The sequence below is a fragment of the Ursus arctos genome, unplaced genomic scaffold, assembly GCF_023065955.2.
Source record: "Ursus arctos isolate Adak ecotype North America unplaced genomic scaffold, UrsArc2.0 scaffold_3, whole genome shotgun sequence".
NCBI classification, from domain to species: Eukaryota; Metazoa; Chordata; class Mammalia; order Carnivora; family Ursidae; genus Ursus; species Ursus arctos.
This window is the reverse complement of record NW_026622985.1, coordinates 94,277,517-94,299,936: the sequence shown is the minus strand read 5'-3', so window position 1 is coordinate 94,299,936 and position 22,420 is coordinate 94,277,517. Positions and strand designations below refer to the sequence as shown.

At 38.0% G+C, this 22,420-nt stretch overlaps 1 protein-coding gene across 1 annotated transcript in view; it reads right to left on the bottom strand.

Annotated features, from left to right (window-relative positions):
* CNTNAP2 (contactin associated protein 2) overlaps window positions 1-22,420 on the bottom strand; it is a 1,356,273-nt gene that overhangs the window by 713,389 nt on the left and 620,464 nt on the right. Inside the window, exon 12 of the mRNA XM_026479097.4 lies at window positions 7,390-7,496. Coding sequence (XP_026334882.2) covers window positions 7,390-7,496 — 107 coding nt within the window. The remainder of the gene's footprint in view (window positions 1-7,389; window positions 7,497-22,420) is intronic.

The window sequence follows — 22,420 nt, the reverse complement described above, 5'->3', positions numbered from 1 at the left end:
ATCTCTCCCCATCCCATCTGCTAAGAAAAAAACCCAGAAATAAACAGATAGATAATCTGATGATATAATCTGAAAAGATGAAACGGCTGCTTAGAATTACAAGGAATCTGTGATAAGATATTAAGTAATTTCCCATGTAATTACATTCCTACATATTTTGTAAAATGAAAAGCGGCAACTTAGACTGTAAGAGGTAAGCATACAGTATAAATTACCCTCAGCTAGCAATCCCAACAAGCCAAAGATATGTAAATGAGTTAGGATTATAAGGGCTTTTATTTTATTTTTTTTAAGAATTTATTTATTTGAGAGAGAGCGAGAGGGAGGGCGCATGAGTGGGGGGAGAGGCAGAGGGACAAGCGGACTCCCCACTGAGGTGGGAGCCCAACTTGGGGCTCCATCCCAGGACTCTGAGATCATGACCTGAGCTGAGGTCAGACACTTAACTGACTGAGCTACCCAGGCGCCCATACAGGCTTTTATTTTTTAATGAAAGTAAACACTTCTTTGGAGGGAGCTATTAACACTACAACCTCCCCTTCTTCTTTCTCTTCTCCACATTCCAGTAACTATCCCATATGCAGAATGGAGTCCATTCTCAACATATTGGTGAATGGACAAAAGATGAATAAGCAATAGTAGGAGTATAGCTCCTATGTGTCCCATGGTTCTGTGGTTGTGTCCTTGAGCCACTCCTTAATGACAAGGACCCAGGCCTTAATGACAGAGACACATTGAGCCTCTGAAGTAGGTCACTGTGTAGGAATGCAAAGGATGAGAGAGGGAGGTAAAATTGGAAGACTGGTAATTGTTCACTTGCTAACAAAGAAGCACAATCTGGTTACTTAGTGCTGTGTCTAGATTAGAAAGAACAGATTCACCCTGTGAATGTAAATCAGCCTGTGTAGCCATTATATTTGCTAATAAAGCCTTTTATCTTTTCAGTGAGTATTGGCTTAAATATTGAGACACCCTCTGATCTTTTACTCGAGAATCAACTATATCAGTGCTCTGTAACCTGAAGCTACTTCTAATCAGACAAAACTTTCGCTGCCTGTTTTTAAAGACTCAGTGGTACAATAAAAGTTACAAAATGATACCAAATTTACAAAGCACTTTAAGAGGCAATATTTCATTGAATGTCCCGGAGGATACTTAAGTTCAGAGAGGTTAAATGACAAAAAGCCAAGACAGCACAGAGGAGGGGAAAAAAAGGAGGTGGGTGGAAGGGGATTAAATCCAATACTTCTCATTTTCTTGCTATCAGTGGGCAGCATCATGTGCTGGAAGAACTGACTTCACCCTTCACAGGTGTAAGTGAAATTCCTACGACTATGGTTAAGAGAGTTGGAGGAAACAGGATTTATAGGTTTGCGAGAGAGTTCCTGTCCTACGGCTAAGAAAACTCAGCTAATGGAAAAAGAAGGTTGGCTGTTCAGCCTGAGGATTTGAGGATCTGACATCACAACATCGAATTTCAAATCCTGAGTTCTTTCCCTCTCTGTAAGTTTCTTATAGCAAGAATATACGTTGATATTACATGATAAATGCAAGGGTTATGTTCATCTTCTTCAAATCTGCATCAAGTTTAAACTTTGCCATTTACTTGTCCATATTTAAACATACCCACACCTATTTTAGAATAGCTCATACAACCGGCCAGTACACGAGCTGACTGCACTTCATTACCTGAGACGCCATTTTGTTGTTGAACTTACTTTGAGACTCTGACTACATATTCCCACAAGTCACTTTGATGAACGTGCCTTAACATGCACGGCCCAATGCTTTCCTCATGATTACCGGAAATGTGCAGGTTTGTTCGCTCATATACTGACTTCCTCCATATAATTTCTTAGAACTTTAGACCTCTTGTGGCTGTTTCTGTGTTACTACTATCACTACCCTCTTGGCCTTTCACTAAGTCACCTTCTATTATCTGCCCTCCTCTCGTTTTCCTTTTGTCCCTTTAGCTTATTTCCTCTTCATAGCTTCATTACCTTCATGAATTTGTATAAAGGACACTGGTTTTTAAAAAGCTACTGATGCTCTTTACATTCCCTGCCACTCATTCACTGTTTGATTCTGTGCATATTCACTGAGCACATAATACATGCTGGCCGGGCCCTGGGAATAAAATGGTCAACAGAACCTGGCACTGTCTCCTCTCAGATAGTATAGTCCAGGGGAAGAGACAGATAGTATTAAGGAATCGCAAATAATAAATGTCAAATCACAATCATCACCAGTGCTAAGACGTATATTAGAATAAGAGGATTTGACCTAATTACAGGGTCACAGAAAGCTTCCTTAAGGAGGTGGCTACTGAACTGACATTAGAAGGATGAGTAGGAATGTACCAGACAAAGCAGAGAGGGAGGATGTGCAAAAGTCCTGTGGCGGTGACGATGGCAGGGGAGCGGGAAGAGTGCGAGGGTACGGGGCATGCATGAAGAACTGAAAGGAGGCCAAGGAGACCAGAAGGGGGAAAGGGAGGAAAAGCATTGCAGAAAACCAGATTAAAAACATAGCCATTCTAAGTAGGTCCTCATAAGCCGGTTGAATTATAGCTGAGAGATGGATTTCAATTCTGTAAGGACATGATTCTATACAGCGAACACTTTTTTTGGGGAGTGGGAGGGTTGCAACGCTCAAATTCCAAGTTGTCTTCATTGATGCCTAAGTCTGCAGTTGTTCCAAACAGATGGAGGCACCAAATCTCCTACTGCCAATAAATCTAGGTGTTTATGTTCTAGGTTAGTGTGACTACAAGCAAGTAGGATTAATTTCTTTTTAAAAATTATGCTTTGAATTCAATTACTTATGAGTATAATGGATTATAAATAACATAGTGTGCGCTATTGAAATCCACTGCACTTTTCATGTGTGCAGTAATAAGGTGCAGTGTAATTTATGGTTTACAAATTTATGCACCCAGAGTAATAGCTCCAGACTACAAGATGTAGAATACCATCCTTTTCAATTTCAATTTTTCCTCTAACACTGGCTAGTAAAAATTTTAGCTTTGCATTTGTGTGGCAACATCGGTACCTTCTTAGTATCTAGGAACTCAGAAATCACACAATTTTTAAATTCGAAGAGATCTGTGTAGATCATTCAGTTTACCCCCTCTTACTACCTCTGGAAACAGTAATGTCTATTTATCTGGGCAAGGTGAAAATCTCTCTTTTTAATAACAAAATTTGGAAAAAGATTTTCTCTCAGAATGAAGATTTGGTATTTAATAAGAATTCTTATAAATTTCCACTCCAAAACATGGTTTATATCTGTTAAATGTCCTCTGGCTTGTGAAGACAGCCACGAATTTTCATATTATTGAGAATATTCTGGGGATTTTTAGGGCAATTCCAATTAAGAGATTGATATCATATGCAGAATGACTGAGCTCAAAGATAGGCTCCAGTAGCATGAGGGAAAAAAAAAAGTCTACTAAGCCTGGAGATAAGGGATTGCTTTTTGCATTTAATTTATGTAAGTGAGCACCATGATTATGAAGTGTAAGGAACACATGTGGAAAACATGAGATGGTAATTAGATCCTAAAGAGCATCTGAAGTATTGGCAAGTAAATTTGGAGACCAATTGTCTAAACAGCATCAGGAAGAGAAAAAAGACTGTAACTATAAACATGAAGCTTTGCTCACAAGAAAGACACATCCTTATACTTTTAAGAGGACAAAGATAAGTCAATATAACAAAAGATAAACTATTCAACACGATCATTCTACCCTCTTTGACACGATTTTAAGTTTCAATATGTTACTGGTCAGAAATTGATCGAGAATGGAACATCTGCAACAATTTAATGTATTTGCATCATTTGGTCACAAACTAACCTCTTCAGTGTTTGGGAGAACAAAAACTGGCCTGCCCTTTCCTGAGATCAGATTTTGGCCTTCCCTGTGGCATTTCCTCATCCAAAGGGGGACAACCTGACTCCTCGGGAGAGTGGTTTGTAAATGACAACTTTCTGAACCCTACAGAAAATGTATTTGAAAATAAATTCTCCATGTATAAACAAACCAACAGATAGATAAAGGTCTAGGACACATCAAGATTACTTTTAGTTCTCTTCAATTCTTCTGGAAAAAAGAGAAAACTATGGAATTCATTCATTTCAAACCCAATCTACCACGCAAGTGACAACGAGTGGCAGCATGAAATTAAGTGACAGATTGTGGGATGTGGACAATTACTGGTACAGAAGTTCAGATCAAAGGATGTTTATTCTGAAAGGCATGAATTGGTGAAAATTTACTGATACTAATATATGCTAAAGCTCTCGTCTGTGTCTTCCATAAGCCACCTCATTTAATCTCAGGGCAGCTTTACAAGGGTCACTGCACCCATTGCACACAGGAAAGACCTGAAGTTCCAAGAGGCTAAGTACCCAAGGTTACAAGTAAGTGACAAGGCCAAGTTCAAACACAGGCAGTGTGACCTATCAAAAAAGGGCTTCTTGGTTCTAGCCTCAATGATCACGTCTCCTGAGAAATAGCTATCTTACCCTGAGCAAGCCACGACCAGAGCAGAAAATGTGTGGAAGGGGGCGCCTGGGTGGCTCAGTTGTTAAGCGTCTGCCTTCGGCTCAGGGCATGATCCCAGAGTCCTGGGATCGAGCCCCACATCAGGCTCCTCCGCTGGGAGCCTGCTTCTTCCTCTCCCACTCCCCCTGCTTGTGTTCCCTCTCTCGCTGGCTGTCTCTTTCTCTGTCAAGTAAATAAATAAAATCTTTAAAAAAAAAAAAAAAGAAAAGAAAATGTGTGGAAACAGTAGCTCAATTGTAATGTTTGAAGCTCTACGAAATATTTAGTTACACCAAATGCTATGTTTTACTTAGCTGTTTTTTACCTTTTTAAAGGACTGCCATTATAAAATTACCATAACTCCTTTTTCCAAAAGGGATCCTTGGTCCTCTGCAGGGAATAATGAGGTAAACTATTTAATAATGCTAACAAAATTCAAGACCAGAGAACACGAAAGAGCAAATTGGAAGTCTCAGCTCATTGGATTTTAGAACTATAAGAGAACTCAGTAGCCATTTAGTCAAAGAGGAATAAAGGAAGTCCGAAAGAAGTCAAATGACTTGCTACAAAGGCGCACAGCATGATAATCTCACAGATAGCATCAGAAGCTGGTTTCTTTTTACTTCAATGCTCTTGCTATGAGTGTGGTCACTAAGTAAAAATGCAATATTGTTCATTCAATATCAAACTGAATGGCATATATTATATATTCTCCCATTATTATGTGCTGAACCAGAACTTCCCTCCCAATTTTTAACTAACCTAGGGGAGTAACTAAGAGGTATATCAAATCTTTCAGTTTATTTGGAAGCATATACCCTTCAATAAGCTACAAGATAAATATTTTTCACAACCAAATAATGTCACTGAAACTTTTCTCTAATTATGCCCTATGATCTTCTAACCTCGCTTTATGCACACACTTGATTTTCAAGATTTTGGCCTCACTCAGAGAAGACAAGAAGAGATTAGGCTTTCTATGTTAAAAAGAATGATTCTACTTTTATAGAAACAAAAGTGGAACACCAAACAGGTAGGAATGAGCTCCAGGGAGGAGATAATTTCCCTCTTTCACATTTAGAGATTGCCACTAAGGCCAAACCTAAATACTCTTAGGACATTTCTAATAGTTGGAGTTATTACTCTTTAAAAAACAAAAATAAAACTCAACTATTCAACCAGTAGAATGTACAAATTTAAAACAAATTTAATATTTTTAAAATCTCCTTTTCTTTTCTGTGAATTTAAATGAAGGAAGCAGCTATTTAAAAAAAAAAAAAAGAATAGTTTGCTTTTCAATTCAGTATCAAGTGGGCGCTGAGTTAGGAAACCCTTGTAACAAGCACCAATTTCTTGTTCCTTGTTTTTAGTTAGAATGTTCATATTCAGGAACAAGATCCCTTATGGTTAAAGGTGGTATTTGTAGCATGATGTATAAATTATATTGGTGGAGTGAAGGTATGAAGTTTTATCAAAGTTACCTAATTCAAACATCATTTATCATATAATGAATATCACAGGCTGAAAGTTAACATTTTGAGGTGATTGGCATGGGGCAACTTAAGTTATAACTCCTTTATTCTACTAATTTCAGTATCAATTTCATTTTTATTCATTAAAATACTTTTTCATGTACCCATATGGGAATACTTTACCAAAAATCAATCTAGTGCCTGTTTTTATTTTCTTGTACCTCTTTCTATTAATGTTAATTTTTGAAGGAGTGTTTTTGTCTTTTGTTTTTGAACAGCTTCTAAACAAAATAGTAAGTGCAATAAAATAAGTTACAAACATTTTTCTTTGTTGAGGTCTTATATTCCAGTTTCTTATTGTACACTGCTACAAGTAAGGACATCAAAAGCTCAGAGAGCTGTCCTGCAGTTTTATTATCCCCAGAACTCTTCTCTGATAATATTTTTGTCATTGTTTCCTAAAAATGAAGTGGAATGAAAGAAGTCTGTGTAATTAAATATTAGATTTTCAGTTTTTCAGCCTACTGGGAGGAGACCGAAGATTGGAGCTCATTCTCTTTCCCTCCCCCTTCCTCTCTCCCTACACACACATGCATGCACACACACCATGCACACGCACACACACACGACAGACAGATGAGCTGCTTCTTTCAACTATATGTTTTATGGCAAATCTGTTTCCAAAGGGCTTTGTAAACAGCCACACATTTTCGGAAAATTAATGTTACAATTATAGAGTTAACATTCATTTAAATATATTCTTTGAATTACAAAAATACAAACTTCAACTTTTCAGTGTAAAGTGATTACGTAAAACAAGGCACATCTGTGTTCTATTAGTTGTCTTTGCAAGCCACATTTTACTTTGAATATTTAGAAAAACTTGCCTTCTTGTGTTATTATTTTAGATACACAACTTAGTAGACTTTATTCCACTTTCTAACTTCTTTTTCTGATTTGAAAAATGTGGCAAAATTGTGATAGAGCATGAGACAATTATTGTCCAGACACTAAATGTCCAAATTACACTCTGTCTCTCTGATGAACTGATAAATGAGAATCCAGTCAGAGACATTACACTAACACAATTTCCCAAACCATCTATCCAGGCGTGGCTTAGACACACAGAGGCAAATCCAAGATCAGCATTGCAATCCCAACTATGTTTACGGAACATTGGACATATTGGCCCTTCTTTTTGTGTCATTAGGCATGAGAGAGTATATCTTGATGACTGCAGTACTATTCTGAGGAAGCAACAACAAAATCTGGGTTCTCCAGAATCAAGTGATTAGTCGGTGCATTCCCCAGGTTGTTGAGGACCTGGGGTCTGGATAATTAAAGGTCAGGGTGAGACGAATAGGCACTCACAGTTGTGGCAGGTGGCCCCACTGTATCCCGTCTCCTCACAAGCGCACTGGAAGCTGTGCCATGTTTGCGAGCACTTCCCACCATGCTCACAGTGATTGGGCACACATCTGTCAGAGAAAGAGACAAACAGAAATAAACCAACACACGAATGAGATTTATGAGTGGCCAAATTCCAAGCTGTCTGGGCAATATATCATTTCAATGCCAGGTTGACTTACCAAGGCAATTAATCCTTGTTAGTTTAAGCAGATTAATACGATCCATGATGGAAGGTGCCAAGCGCAAAAAAGATGATGTATCACAAGCCTGGTGTTTCCCATTTTTGAGTAAACAGCAGAAATTAACAAACAGAGGAGAGACTCATTTACATATCACAGACTCATTTTATTTTGCCTTTGCACAAAAACAAAGACACTAGCTGAATTTCCTCCTGGTGAAAGATGGAAGATTAGCCATCTTGTTTCCCATCCTATTCTTTAACAAGGCCAATACTGAGTCAGAAAAGGGTACCACTGAGTTTTTCAGAGCAATTTGAGTTTTTGAAATAATGCCATGGCAACAGCAATGAGAGTATACTAGTCTTAAAAGATTTCTAAATCTTCTGTATGTCTCCCCATATGCCCAGCTGGCCAATGAAAGCCACTTTCCCAAAGGGGCATCAAGCATAACACAGGGGAAAATGCAGGTTTCATGTTCAAATCTTTGTTTTTCTATTTACTACGTAGACAATTGTGGCTATGTAGTTTAACCTTTCACAATATCAATTTCTTGTTTAAAAAATGGAGTAATTTTACCTATCTGATAAGTAGTTTAAAGGTTTGGAGGAAATGCCCATAAACTAGAAAATTAATAGGCAGGAAAGAGAGGGGCAACATATGGGAGCTATGAATATCTGGACCGCAGCTTCAGGGCACAATTTCATCACTTGCCTGGACCTTCACAACAGTGAGGTTGAAATCTGTTCAGAAACACTACTATTTCAACAGAAGACTCTTTCCTTCCTCCTGGTCCTATCCCCTTACTCCTCCCACCAATTCCTCTCTGCAACTTCCCCACAATCCGATTCTTTATGATCCCGATAGAGATGCTCGCAGATAACAAAGGCATTATTACATATTAACATTCACAAAAGATTTCAAGATTTTTCTAAGAAACTCTCTAACATGGAAACGTCGCCCAGAGTAGAACAGTAGAATCTCTAATAGTGGGTCACAGGCAGTGGACTGATAGAGAGCCACACGGCATGGGACCCCTTGGAATGCCCTGGTAGCTTACTGCTGCAAAATTTGATGGGAGTTGCTTCAGAGACAGCATTCGCTGTCCCCCATTCTTGATTTACCATCAGTCATGCCTAAATCCGGTGTGGAAGGCATACCCCCGCGAGGCACAGTACCTCCGATTCTTACGTAGGAATGCCATTCCTCTACAACAATTTGCAAACCTTTAGTCATGCAACAAACATGTACTGAACACTTGCTATGCGCACAACACCATGGGAAACAGAAGATGAATAAGATATCAAGAACTGACAGCTGACAAAGTGAATATACCGTATATATGAAAACTATCATGTAAGGTGGAAATGAAAAGTGCCATAATCAGGGGCAAATATTGCACAATGGAGTTACACGTGAGTGATCATATGTAGATTTGGGACAATATGAAGTTTTTAAGTAGAGGCTCGGTGAACAGACAGGATTACAAGAGAAGAAACTGAAAGGAAGAGCATTCCTGGGGGAAAAATACAACAGAAGCAAAGGCATAATGTTGGATTATCATGGAGGGGGGGATGGAAAATTCACTCTACGCTAAAAAGGCACTTGTATTTCATATGAATTTGGGCGTGGTGTTATCAAGGCTACCTAGAGGGTCCTTCTCCAAAGACCTGATCACCTAGCCATGGGAGGTGGGGGACAAGATTCACACAAAATACAACACCGGACAGAATCTGATGACTCATCAAAGAAATAGGAAAGGCTAGAGAAATATGGATATCAGAGTAGTTATTGGTAGAATATAAATAAAGGTAGAATATAAATAAATATAAAGTTTAGAGCATTTCCCCAGGCCCTTAAAAGGGGAGTTGCATTTTCATAATTAACATGTTGGAAACGTTCCCAGCAGGGAAGGTGAGAAAGTGATGACAAGGAGGCCGAATCGTGCCCTACTGTCCCCTGCCCAGGTGCCCAGGCACGGGCCTCTGCAGAAGGTGTTTATACTCACAGTCCTGACTCTCCAGACCTGAGATGAAGCAATGGGACGGACACACCAAAATTATGGAAAACTAAAAAAAAATCTGTGATACTTAAGTTTGGAATTCAGTATATATATGCCTCTGTGTGGTATATTTACATTCTAAATGGCTGTGGGTTAATATTAGCTCAGCCTAATAGTGAAAGTAATTTACATCAGCTCATTATATCAATTAATTCAGGGGGAAGTAGTGCAGAAGTGTACTGAGTTGCAAACGAAAACCAGGCTGGAATCTAAATGTGCTCTAAGTAATGCACAAAGCAGACAATCCACTTCTCAATGATAAAAAAGACTACTGGGTGTGTATTTACACACACACACACACACACACACACACACACACACACACACACACGAGGAGCATATAACCATCAAGTGAGATTGAGTGAATACTCCTAACATTCAGTATTAAGTATTTCTTTAAAAGTGATCTTTTACTTAAATGGGATTTTAATATTTTATTTTTTAATGTCTGCTCCTTATAATTTGTATTCTTAAAATGGACATTATCCTCATGCTGATTACTGGCATTTAGTTCCTAATGGGGAGAGATGTTTTATTTCCAAGTCAAATGGATTCAAATGTAATTTTAAACCCTAATACTTCATCCCTATACTAAAAAAAAATGTTAAGGCCAGTCACCAAGTAAAACAACATATGAATTAATCTAATTTCCCACTTCCTGACTGTTTATTTCTTCTCCTGTACTCCCATAAAACCATTTGTGTAGGTCCCATTCCCCATTATCACATTGTTTAGTAATGATTGGCTTGAGCATCTTATCTCTTCTGAACTGTAAGACTCTGCAGTTAGGGATTTTCATCTTCTGGTTCTTAGCATGGCAGGTGCCTCGTCCACCCTCAGCAAAGGCCTGCTGGCCACCCCACTGAAGCAGTGGAGGAATGTGATGACCGTGAAGTTACACCAAGGGACTGAAGCAAGTTTGGAGGAAACATCTCTTTTACTGCAGAAAATACAGATTGGTGTTATGTATGATTTTAGTCTTACAACCAGACTCTTGCTCCAGTAAACTAACTATTAAATATATAGTTTGTTTTACAGCAGGTCCTGGCTTGGAGGTTTGAGTCGCATCAAACATGAATCCTAATGGCTCCTCTGTGGCTACTTGAGAACTATTTGAGCACGATCAGGAACGTGCAAGAGAGAGGTTGGCAGGTGTCAACTTGATCTGATCAAAGGGTTCCAGCAGTGATGCATCCAATGAACACTGTCCCCAGTTAGCCCTGGCATCGGACACTCCTTCAACTGGAACAACTTTCCAGTTATAGCAATGCTTTCCAAAATGCTTTAGAATCAGAATGCAGTTTTTTTTTTTTTCAAATGAAACTGACTTATACCACAATAGGTAAAATAAACAAAAGCTAACATCTGAAAGTCACGTGCATAACAATTACTTAATATAAAACCAAACACTAAGGCCAGAGTGGCTGTTTGGATGGATGCAACAATTCTGTCCGGTGTTATAGATGACAGTTGCAGTTTTATTTTACCCAGAGTATCTCTTTTATTTCTATACTTGATTTTAATTGCAAAGCATTGAGAAAAATGGTATTCATGGACATAAGAACTGTGAATGGTACCACATTCGTTCATCACAGCCCACTTTTGTGGATACTACTTAAACAGAGACAGCAGAAGGAATTTTCTTTCAAATCTAAAGAATGTTACTCTGACAGTATAACTGAGTGCAACGGTCGTTTTCAAAACACTATGAAAGCGCTTTCATTTTTTTTTCCTCTACAGTGCTTAATAGTTAAAATAGAGTTTTAAATAAAATTCAAATCAAATCTTTGTGTTTCCTTTAAAACTACATTTGGTTCTGTAGAACCCTATATAAAAACCAGAGTCTTTCTCTGAAATACATTCACACAATACCCAATAATGATTAACAGTAGAGCATTTCTCTGAATAGCTTGCTGTTACTATTATCCTGAGCTACTGGTACACAAAAGTTCTCAAACTTTCACGTGCATAAAAGTCACTTGAAAATCTGGTTAAAATGAAGATTCTGATTTCTTCAGTCTGGGGTGGAGTCTGAGATCCTGTAAGTCTAACATGTTCCCCAGTGATGCTCGTGCAGCTGGTCAGGCAACCTCATTTTGAATTACAAAGCTCAAGAGCATTCCAGCTCTGGCAGTAGCAGCTCAAAGAAGAATGAGGGCACCGAGAGAAGAAACGGCCCAGAAGGGAGGGCACTGGGGGGGGGGGGTGTCCATTCAGTGTGCAGGAAAGGCAAATTTGGTCTATGCAGCCACTTCTCCACTCGGAGTGACAATATACTAATCTCCTAATCCCATTTAGTAGGTGTAATCATTTCAGAACACCTGAGTTTAGACTTCATCTAATTCACAGAAAGTGATCATGACTATAAAGACAGTTTCATTTGACCTTGAAATCCAGTTCCATATTCTTAGTCTGAGTCAGCTGAGATTTCCCACCCGCTTACTTTTTGTAGAGAGACCAGTCTGCGATACTTAATCTACTTTCAGATTAGTACAGATTTTAGACCTGCTCATTAAATATGCCTTGTTCTACAGTTTAGAAAAGAAAACTTCAGGTTAGGTATAGGTTATTTTGTGAATTACTGGAAAATTATTTAGAATGATTTATAAATTACCATCCCATCACAAATTACCTCTTGAATTTTATCTTTTTTCTTTCATCTTGGCTCCCAATTTTATTTTTGCTTATCAAGCCAAGAAATTCATTTAGAAAGTTTGATTTCTTAAATGCTATTTTTCATACCCCTGGCTCTCAGAGCTATTTCCACAATCATGGCAGAGTTTTCTTCTGCATTACCATCAATATTGATCTCAACAATATTTTAGTACTTTTATTTTCACACTAATTAGATTTCAATTTTAGTTGAAGGCATACTCTCCATGGAGTATATATCAGTGCCTTACATTTTTCCTGTTCAAACTGAAATTATACAGAGAAGTAATCATAATTTCAGCAACTAATTTAGTATTTCATTACTATATAACTTAATTTTATAGTTGTACAACCAGAAAACCTAATGTTATATTGATGGTGCTACTTCAACAAGCATTTATTTATGGAAATATTTAAATGCAGAGATATTTATTACACCTCTTGCATTATGCCCAAAGTTTCCATTAAGAATAATCAAGCATATTTGGTCTGCATCTTTCCAACAATTACACATTTCTAGACAACCATATCAATCATTAATTGTAGCCTTACTATATAAACACCTTGAAAATCATTTCTATTGTAATAAAACCTGAGTTCACTTTATTTTACTTTGTTAATTTATTTTGAATTAAAGTATTACAATGTATTCCTCATTGTTTTATGAATAAAACATCTTTTAAGAGATTACAGGCTCACAGGAGGAGAGGGACCTGCAAAGAACATGAGTTCCTTCATCTGTCTCCAGGTCCAATTGTATTTAACCTAGATAAATAACAGTAAGTTCTTTTTAATCAGTCAAGACATTCTAAAACAAACTCTGGAGAAACAAAGAATAAAGGCAGCTTTATCCTCAAGAAATTGTATTTATTCATCAAAATGTAATTGGCAAGTCAGGTCTCTCTATGCCTGATATTAAACATATTGGCACAGAATTAGGATAATATATCACTGTTATATGAGTACACTGAGATTTATGGAAAAGTTAATCTTTGGAGGAAGCACAGATTCAAGTTAGCTTGAAAGAAAGAGAAGAACCTTTCTACGCAGAGCGAAAGCAAAGGCTTGCACCAGTATGAGTAAGTGCAAAAAGCATTCACAGAATAATGAATGAATTGTTGAGTTTGGCCAGAGCAGAAAGCTTGCATCCACCTTGAGGATTACAGCTGAAAGTTGTGGGTGTCTGGTCAACAGCCCTTTCCCCTTTCTTCCTTCCTATCACAACTCTTATTTTGTTCCGGTATCCTCTCTCCTTCATGTGGCCATCTGCTTCTGGAAGGGAAACTATCCCAGTCTCCGAGGGAAAAAAAAGTAAAGAATCAGGCTTCCTGATGAAGTCATTAACCTACTGCACCCTGTTCCCCCCGAATCTGTGATCTTCCTCTTTTATAGCAACAGGAATTTCTGTCTTGACATAGAGCCACCCAACTAAAGACACCATTTTCCAGGCTCATTTAATGGGGGGGGGGGGGTGAGACTAAGCTCCATGGAAGTGCATTATCTGGGCTAAGTCCTGAAAGGGAAAAGACATGCACTACTCTTGCTTTTCGGTCACTCCCGGCCTCATTCCTAAAATGAACCTATGATGGTGAGACCTGGAACAGGCATCTCTGAACACAAGAGGATGACAAAGGAAAATTTTAAGGAGTCTGGTTTCTGAATAACATTCCAGCCCTGGACCATCTAACTCAACTGTTTCCTGTCCCCACCTGAACTGCCCTACCTGTGAAGTGTTGAAGTTCTCAGGGTTCAGTCCTTGGTTCTGTCAGGATGGCTCCAGGCTTCTTTCACTGGTTCAGTCTTCCACTGAGAGTGGCAGACGTGCGTATCTAACTGCTTCTTGACATATCCACTTGGATGTATCAGAGGCATCACAAAGGGAGTGAGTTTACTCCCTAACCTTCTTACTCTCCTGTTCAATCTCATATCAGTTAATGGCACCACAATCTATCGGGTCGCTCATCTCAGAAAATCGGAAGTTATTCTTTACGTCCCCCTTTCTGTCGCTCCTACATCAAACATCAGCAAAGCTTTGTGAATTAAAATTCGAAAACTTGCCTCCAATGTGTCCACTTTCTGTGCTTCTACCTACTCATCTCAACCACCATCACTTTTTCCTGGATTACAGCGTTTCCCTACACATCTTCCCCTTGTATTCTTGCCTTGCTTTAAACTATTCTCAACAAAATGCCAGAGTGAACTTTAACATTGTGTCACACTGCCGTTCAAAGCCTTTTGATGGACTCTCATCACATCTGGGAAAAGCTGCAACTCCTGTCTGTCTCTGCACGAGCGGCTCTGCCTGTTTCTCTGTGGCCATGATCTGTGCTCCTCTTCCTCCCGCCATCTTCTCATGGCACCTGTCTTCCTTTCACTTCACCGATGCGTCATTCTCTTTCCCTCGTGCCTTCACACACACATTTCCAATAAGTCACCACGCTCATGTCCACGACCATTTTTTGCTCTCTTTTTGATCTATCACAAGTTCTAATCATACACCTATTAGTTTCTTTGTTGTGAGGCTTCTCTTTGAACTTCGCTTTCCATGACGGCGGGGACTATGTGTGCTTACCACTCTCTATCCATTGCCTAGAATTCTTTCTGGCATTGAGTATAGGCTCAATAAATAATTATTGAATGAATTTTGAGTAAGTGAATTATCAGTCCATTTAGGTGGTTGGAAACGGCTTGCAGTACCATTTTGCTAGTATATGAATGTAGAAACAGAGACTGTCTCAGACTGCTGCACTCTAAGTGAGTTTTGGATTATCTGGTCCATTTCTCTCAAATCTATCATATAAACATAGTACCATTATACAATAAGTCAAACTGCCTGACCAACGGCTTTACATAATTTCCACCTCTACCAGAATGCTATCTTATTTGTAGATGAAGGAAACACACATCTGACATAAGCCCTTTAATCTGAAAAATGAGTGAAGTCTTCGTATATTGATATAGCTATTAGAACAGCAAGCCCAAACTTGGCAAAACCCAGTAGTCAAGCAAAGACAGTATTTTGACAAGTTAATCCATATCAAGAAATACCGAAATCAATAAGTATCAGAAAAATAATAAAATAATGGTTAATATAAGAATGAAACTCCATAAATTTATAGGTTTCTTTTATTAAGAAAGTACAGTATGAGTAACTTTTATAGGATACTATAAGATTATATTTTTATGAGATTAAGATGATGAAATTTTTTAAAGGAAGTGATCTTATTAACAAAATTACCATGAGACCAATAGTAAAATTATTTTACAGTTTGTGCTTCCAAAGTTCCACATGCAATTTCATTATTTTAAAAAAATGATATGTTTAACAAATTAGGAAAATTTGCACAAAACATTTAATATTTAAAGTGCAATGTCTTTTTAATTGGGTCACCACTTCTTACAACTTTGAAATCAGACTGACCACACCCCTTTGGATAGGCATCATTGCATTCTCATCTCTCAAATATTCACTAATGAAACATTTAAAATGTCCTATTTTTCAGTGTAGTCAGGTATAAAAAATATCATACATGATGAAACCAGTATTCTAAAAAACAGAGAGGCACAAATATCTTCTAAAAGCCTATGTAGAATATGTTGACTTAAAGAAAAAAATATTCACCCAAGGCAGAAATGTATAATTAATAGATCCTTGCTCTTCAGATACCAGTATGGCAATGTTTTCACTATGCTACACACACACACGCGCGCGCGCGCGCGCGAGCTGCATAATATTAACTTTTAAAAAATGTATATTCAAAACAAACAAATGAAAAGCAGAATCAGACCTATAAATACAGAGGACAACCTGATGGTTGTCAGAGGGAAAGGGGGGGTGGGTGGTGGGCAAAATGGGTGAAGGGGAGTGGGAGACACAGGCTTCCAATGGCAGAGTGAATAAATCATGGGATGAAAGGTACAGCACAGGGAGTATAGTCAACAGTATTGTAATAGCGTTGTATGGTGACAGATGGGAGCTCCGCCTGTGAACACAGCATACTGTATAGAGAAGCTGAATCACTAGGTTGTACACCTGAAACTAATTATGTCAATTCTACTCAAATAAAGCAACTGAAAAAATGCCTATTCAACATGGACTTTGTATCCAGGAGACTCAGTCAGGTTTGCCTCAAGCCTCCTTCTAAAGAAGAAAACTGCAGTAACCAATGAAGAACTGAATGAAGGAAGAGATTCCATGATTACATAATTTGTTAAATGAAGACTCCCCTGGCTTTGGACTACAGAATACCTGGGGTATCCCTAAGACACACAGACATCTGGTCCAAGACTTTGAAAACTAGAACTAACCCTGTCAAACCAGAGGATCTGATAAATTTTAAAATAATACAGTGATAAGGATTAGAATCTGTTCAAACATTGGTAATAAACCCATTGTTTTATACTTGAGCTGAACAATTTAGTACCATGCATATAGCTTCTAATTTTTTTAAGTCAGAAGTCTAGAACCGAACTTAAATCTCCCTACAAGAGTAAACTATCCATGTATACACTGTCTTTAGGAGGGACTGCTGTCAACACTGTAATTTTATAAAGCTGTAAGTAGATAGCAAAAAACCTCAAATGAAATACATACTAGGGGAGGAGTATTACTGCAGCCTCAAAAATAAAACATTATATCGATTTCCACTAACAGTGTTGAAGATCTTTTAATTTTTGCTCCAAACCTTAAATTAATAACCTATTAAGATTATGATGACATGAAATGATCATAATACATGTACATATATTTTGCTGGGTTTTTGTTGTGGTTGTTTTGCTTGTTTTAGCTTTTTGTTTAATTCTAAAATTCACATCTGTTTACTTCTGGGTTCAAAGAAAATTCAAAACCACTGAAACAGAATGGTAAAAGTTTAGAGCTAGAAAGAATAACTGAGCTCATTTAATCCTCTTGTTTAAGTGATGAAGAAACTAAAAACTGGAAACTGAGTGAAATTGGTGAGCCCAAGGTCACAGAGCAAGTTATGGCATAGTCAGAACGTGGGCACAGATGCTTGACCAGTACTTTTTATAACTATGTAATTGTCCTAAGTTACAAAGGAGAATCATAGTTGCAAACTAGAGACCTTTGGAAAGTATGTAATATACAGATAAATAATAATTCTTACTTCCTAAGAAATAAACAAACAGTCAAAACAAACAACATGCATTCATTGTCTTTAAACCACTTGAGTGTCTGGACACATTTTTTTCCAATGTCTGTCTCTTTCACTTTTCTTTTTCCTTCTTCTTCTTCTTCTTCTTTTTTTTCCCCCCCAACACAGAGTCCAAATAGGTATACTATGTTTACGGAGATTTTTGTATTTGTATTTGTATTTGCACAAGGAAGACAATGAAATGAATATCTCTGACATTATTTTTACAGCTGATCCAAAACAAATCACGCAGTAGCCGATTTAAAAATTGCTACGATTTTGTTATCCTCACTGTTTAACTTATTATTTTTTCTAGAAAACATGCTAGTGTCTGTGGAAGGCAGGGTTTGGTAAACTGAGTTGGCTGGAAATCTTTGTTTCAGGGGCAATTTGTGACAGGTATTGTTTGTTAAAAGGCTGTATGCAAATTTTGGTTCTCTAAGGAGTAAAGAAAGGAGACATGTCCTAATGGGATGGGGAATTTGAAAATGTTTTCAGGAAGACAGGCAATTATCCTTTAAGAGGCCAGAGGATTCTGGGTTAACAGTCCCATGACATATGATTTTGTTTTATCCCACCATTATTTCACAGTGACACAACTAGATTCTACAGGTTTTTAGGTCAGCTGTCTCTATAAGACTTGGATCAGCTCCTACGACACAGTAGGTATTCAATAAATACATGCTGACAAATTACTGAATTGAAGAAAATCACACAAGGAATTTCTCCTCATCTATCATACATGTCCCAGAACGAATATAATCAAAGAACTTTCAGGTTGTAAAAAGTTAAAAAACAAAAGAAGAGAAGAGAAGAGAAGAGAAGAGAAGAGAAGAGAAGAGAAAAGAGAAAAAGAGAAGAAAAGAAGGCAAAACAAAACACCCTGTTCTTAACACTGCCTTTGGAGATGCATATAATCACAGCCAAACATACTGAACAGTTTTCCGGAGGTCTCACAACTTGTTTTTCCAGAGATAAAAACTCTCAGATTAATGTCTTTATTCATTGTCTTCCAGTGTTCAGACTTGTTTCCCTTTATATTAAAAAGAGATCAAGGATTCCAGTGCTCAAATCTGATCTCATATATGTCAATAAATAGTTTTTTCATCATAGTCTAATACCTTGTCCTAGTAAAGATTGTTTAACAATGTGTAATTCAAATATAATCTTCTTATAATTTTTTGTATAATTAGCACTTTCAAAATAAATATGTTCTTTGCTGTTACTCTCTCTTTGATATGTTTACTACAAGACAGTCTCCAGTTGATTACCCACTATCATCACTATATATGGTAATACTTGGCTAAGTAAGAATACAGAAATAAATCATTTCAACATTATTCTCACTTAAGGCTTTAACTCATTTCTACAAATTCTGGGTAGGATGGTGTAGAACAACTATCTCAGTAATTTGATTTTGTTCCAAAATGAAATGCTGAAGATTGTCCTGTCTTTGTGTAGAGTTGAGGATGTTATCTTTAGGGCTCTATTTGAGAATTTGCTTTTTACCCAAAAAATGAAATCAGCAGTATGAGCAAATTGACTAATGTTATCATGGGTTGGAAAATGAAATGTTTTCCAGAGAAGATGTCTTCTAAGGTAAACTGCAGAAATAACTAATGAGAAGTGGACAATACTTTATGCCTTGTTTGTAAACGGAAAGAAAACTTTTTGAGCACCTGTTATGTTCCGCTGTGTATGAAGTGCTGGGGATTCTAAAGGAATAGGTAAAATCAACACACTGTAGTGTTACTGTAGAAACATGAACAAAATACTCCAGGAGATGCAGGTAGTTATGCATATGATGCTACGGCAGTGATGGGGTGGCTAGTCATCACGGAAGCTCATTGGCCGTGGTGCTTGAGGTGTTTACGGGGTGGGTAAGAGTTAAAAATCTAAGAAGGAACTCAGACTTAGTTAAAAGTCTAAGAAGAAAACACGGTGGGCAAGAGTAGGTATGAAGGTTTTTAACAGCCTGGTAAATTACGCATAGCAGGAATCTATCATGGCTAGAACTTAAAGAGCAAAGCTGAGGAGAGGTAAAAGTACTTTAATTATTTTTACATGATGACTAATAATGGTATTAAATATTGGGCAGATGTTATGTTGTTCACATTCCTGGTAGTTAACTCTCCACTCACTTACATGATGTCATTTCCTAACTAGGTACTTCAGCTTTAATCTAGTTTTAAGTTCAGAAATGAAGATAGCACAAGGATTTGACAGTAGGGCTATATTAATATTGTGATCACTATTCTATGATTGATATCATAAAGTTATTTCTTAGAACATTATAAAGTTGAACTTTAGATAGAAAATAAACTCATTCTTCTATTCTTCAGTTCACTAGAAATAGAAAAAATTTATAGTAAGGCAAAAAACAAGTCACTCACTAATGACAATTATTCAACTCATATATTTGGAGCCAATAGGAACCTCAATCAACATTTCAAATACAGAGTGGAGCGGAAATTATGGGGACATTTACAATTTTTTTCAAACCCAGAATAATTAAATTTCAGAATCCCCCAAAGCTGGACTACTTTCAAGAAAATAATTCATCTTGAGTGGAAATAATTTTAAAGAAAGTAATAACAATGAAAATCTAACTGTTTTATTAACAGGCACTTGACTTTATAAATGGTCATGAAATAATTTGGCATGCTTCATTTTAATTACAAACAGCTCATTTCTACAGATTTATTATCTTACTTAAGAGTGGTCTGATTGCCCTATAGAAAAATTGATAGGCTATAATTTGCTTCTGGTTAAAGGTTTTTGATTGTACTTTATTCTAAGCTGTTATGACATTATGTTTATGTCAAAACATTGGAGTTTTTCTCACTGTTTCAGATAATTAATAAACTGTGGGTTTTTAAGGGCTTATGCCTCAGAAGCAAAAATGTATTCCCAAACCTAATTACTCAAGTCTATACTTGAGTTTACTGCTGAGCATTTAATTGTTTTTAGTGTTGATTATTTTTGTCACTACTGCAAAACAGATCTCACAAATATTTCCTTTTCAAGTGGAGTGGAAAGTTTCCATCTCTATTTGTATATTGAAAAGCAGACACAAACCTTTAGCATTTCCCTTCTGTTTACATCTAGAAATTCATTTCTGGTTTGTCACGATTGAGGTTAACTCAGGATATACCACCATAATAGAAATCCCTCCCACCATGAAAAAAAAAAAAAAACACAAAAAACTAAACAAACAAGAATTCTACTCCCAAAGTAATAAGTCAATGTATTCAGCCTAGCAATTGACTAAGTACAAAAATTTTGTAAAATTTTGTAAAATTTCTGCTTGACTGCCCTAACCAGACATAGAACAATGAGGTGAAATTCTGTTCCACAGCCCCATGTACACCCAGTTGCACTGACAGATGCTTTAGGTAGCATCTCACGGTTAATGCCAATTTTCTCTTAGGTGAAACTCACGTAGGGAGTCACACTGCAAAACCAAAACCAAAAACAAAGGGCCTTTACGAGAAAGTAAGGACAGTGGTTCTTCTCTGGTGGGGTGCAGTGGACCCAGATGCACTCAGAGCTCAATTTCAAAATGATTAACTTCAAGATTAAAGTTGGTTTAAAGGAAAGTTTAAACCAAACTGTAAAACAAGACAAAACAACATGAGTAAAACAGCCGTTCTGCATCTACTCACAGATGCAGCCACAGCTCGGGTGGGAGGTGGGGGGAGAGGTGGCCGTTGTGTTGCTTCGGTGCCTTCACACAAGACCACACACGTATGAGGAGGTGCCTGCTCACTGCAGGAGGGAAGCGACAGGGGTATTTTACTCACAAGCATCCTTCCGCTTCAGAGGCCCAGGTCTCAGAAGCTACCCGGGACATCGGTGTTATAAAACACGTGTGTACTTGCACTTATGCTGGGCATATACAACCAAGTCCCAGCCCCTCTGGGGAGCATCACCGCAGACCCGAGTACTGGCCATACAGGGTTTGCTAGGGCAGCCTGTTCGTTTCCCATTGCTGTTCTAACAAGTTGCCACACACATAATGGCTTAAAGCAACACAAATTTATTATTGTACAGTTCTGGAGGTCCAAAGTTTAAAATGTGTCCCCAGGGATGCCTTCCTTTTGGAGGTTCCAGGGGAGAATTCATTTCTTTGCTCTTTCAGGCTCCAAGGCTGCCAACCTGCCTTGGCTCACTTCCTCCAGCTTCAAAGCCAGTAGCATCGCCCCCCCCGCTCCCCAATCTCTGCTTCTGTCCTTACTGTTCTTATATCTTTGCTCCAGCTCTAACTCTGTGGCCTCCCTCTGAGAACACCACTAGTGATCACACTGGGCACACTCAGATAAGCCAGGATCATCTCTCCCTCTCAAAATCCTTAATTTATTCACACCTGCAAAGTCCCTTTATTATGTAGGGCGACATCTTCACACGGTCATCAGGATGTCATTATAAGGATCATTATTCTGTCTACCACAGGTAGAGGGCTGTTTTTCTAAGGCAATCATGGAATCAGGGGTATAAGACAGCTTCCTCAGTGTTCAGACAGAAATATGGAGAGATGACAGAAGAAATGCAGAAATGGGGTGACAAACCAGAGCTATGCCTTTCAGTACGGCAGCCACTAGCTAAATGTGAATGTTATAAATTCATTACAGTTAAATAAAATTAAAAAGCCAATTCTGCAGTTGTGCTAGCCCTATTTCAGTGCTCAGTAGCCACATGTAGCTAATGGCTACCATACCAGACAGTGCAGATATAGAGCATCTCCATCACTGCAGAATATTCTGGACAAACTGGACAGCACTACTTAAGAGTAATATTCAGGGTACCTGGGTGGCTCAATCAGTTAAGTGTCTGCCTTCAGCTCAGGTGATCCCAGGACCCTGGGATGGAGTCCCAAGTTGGGCTCCCTGCTCAGCAGGGACTCTACTTCTCTCTCTTCCTCTCCCCCTACTTGCGCTCGCTCCCTTCCT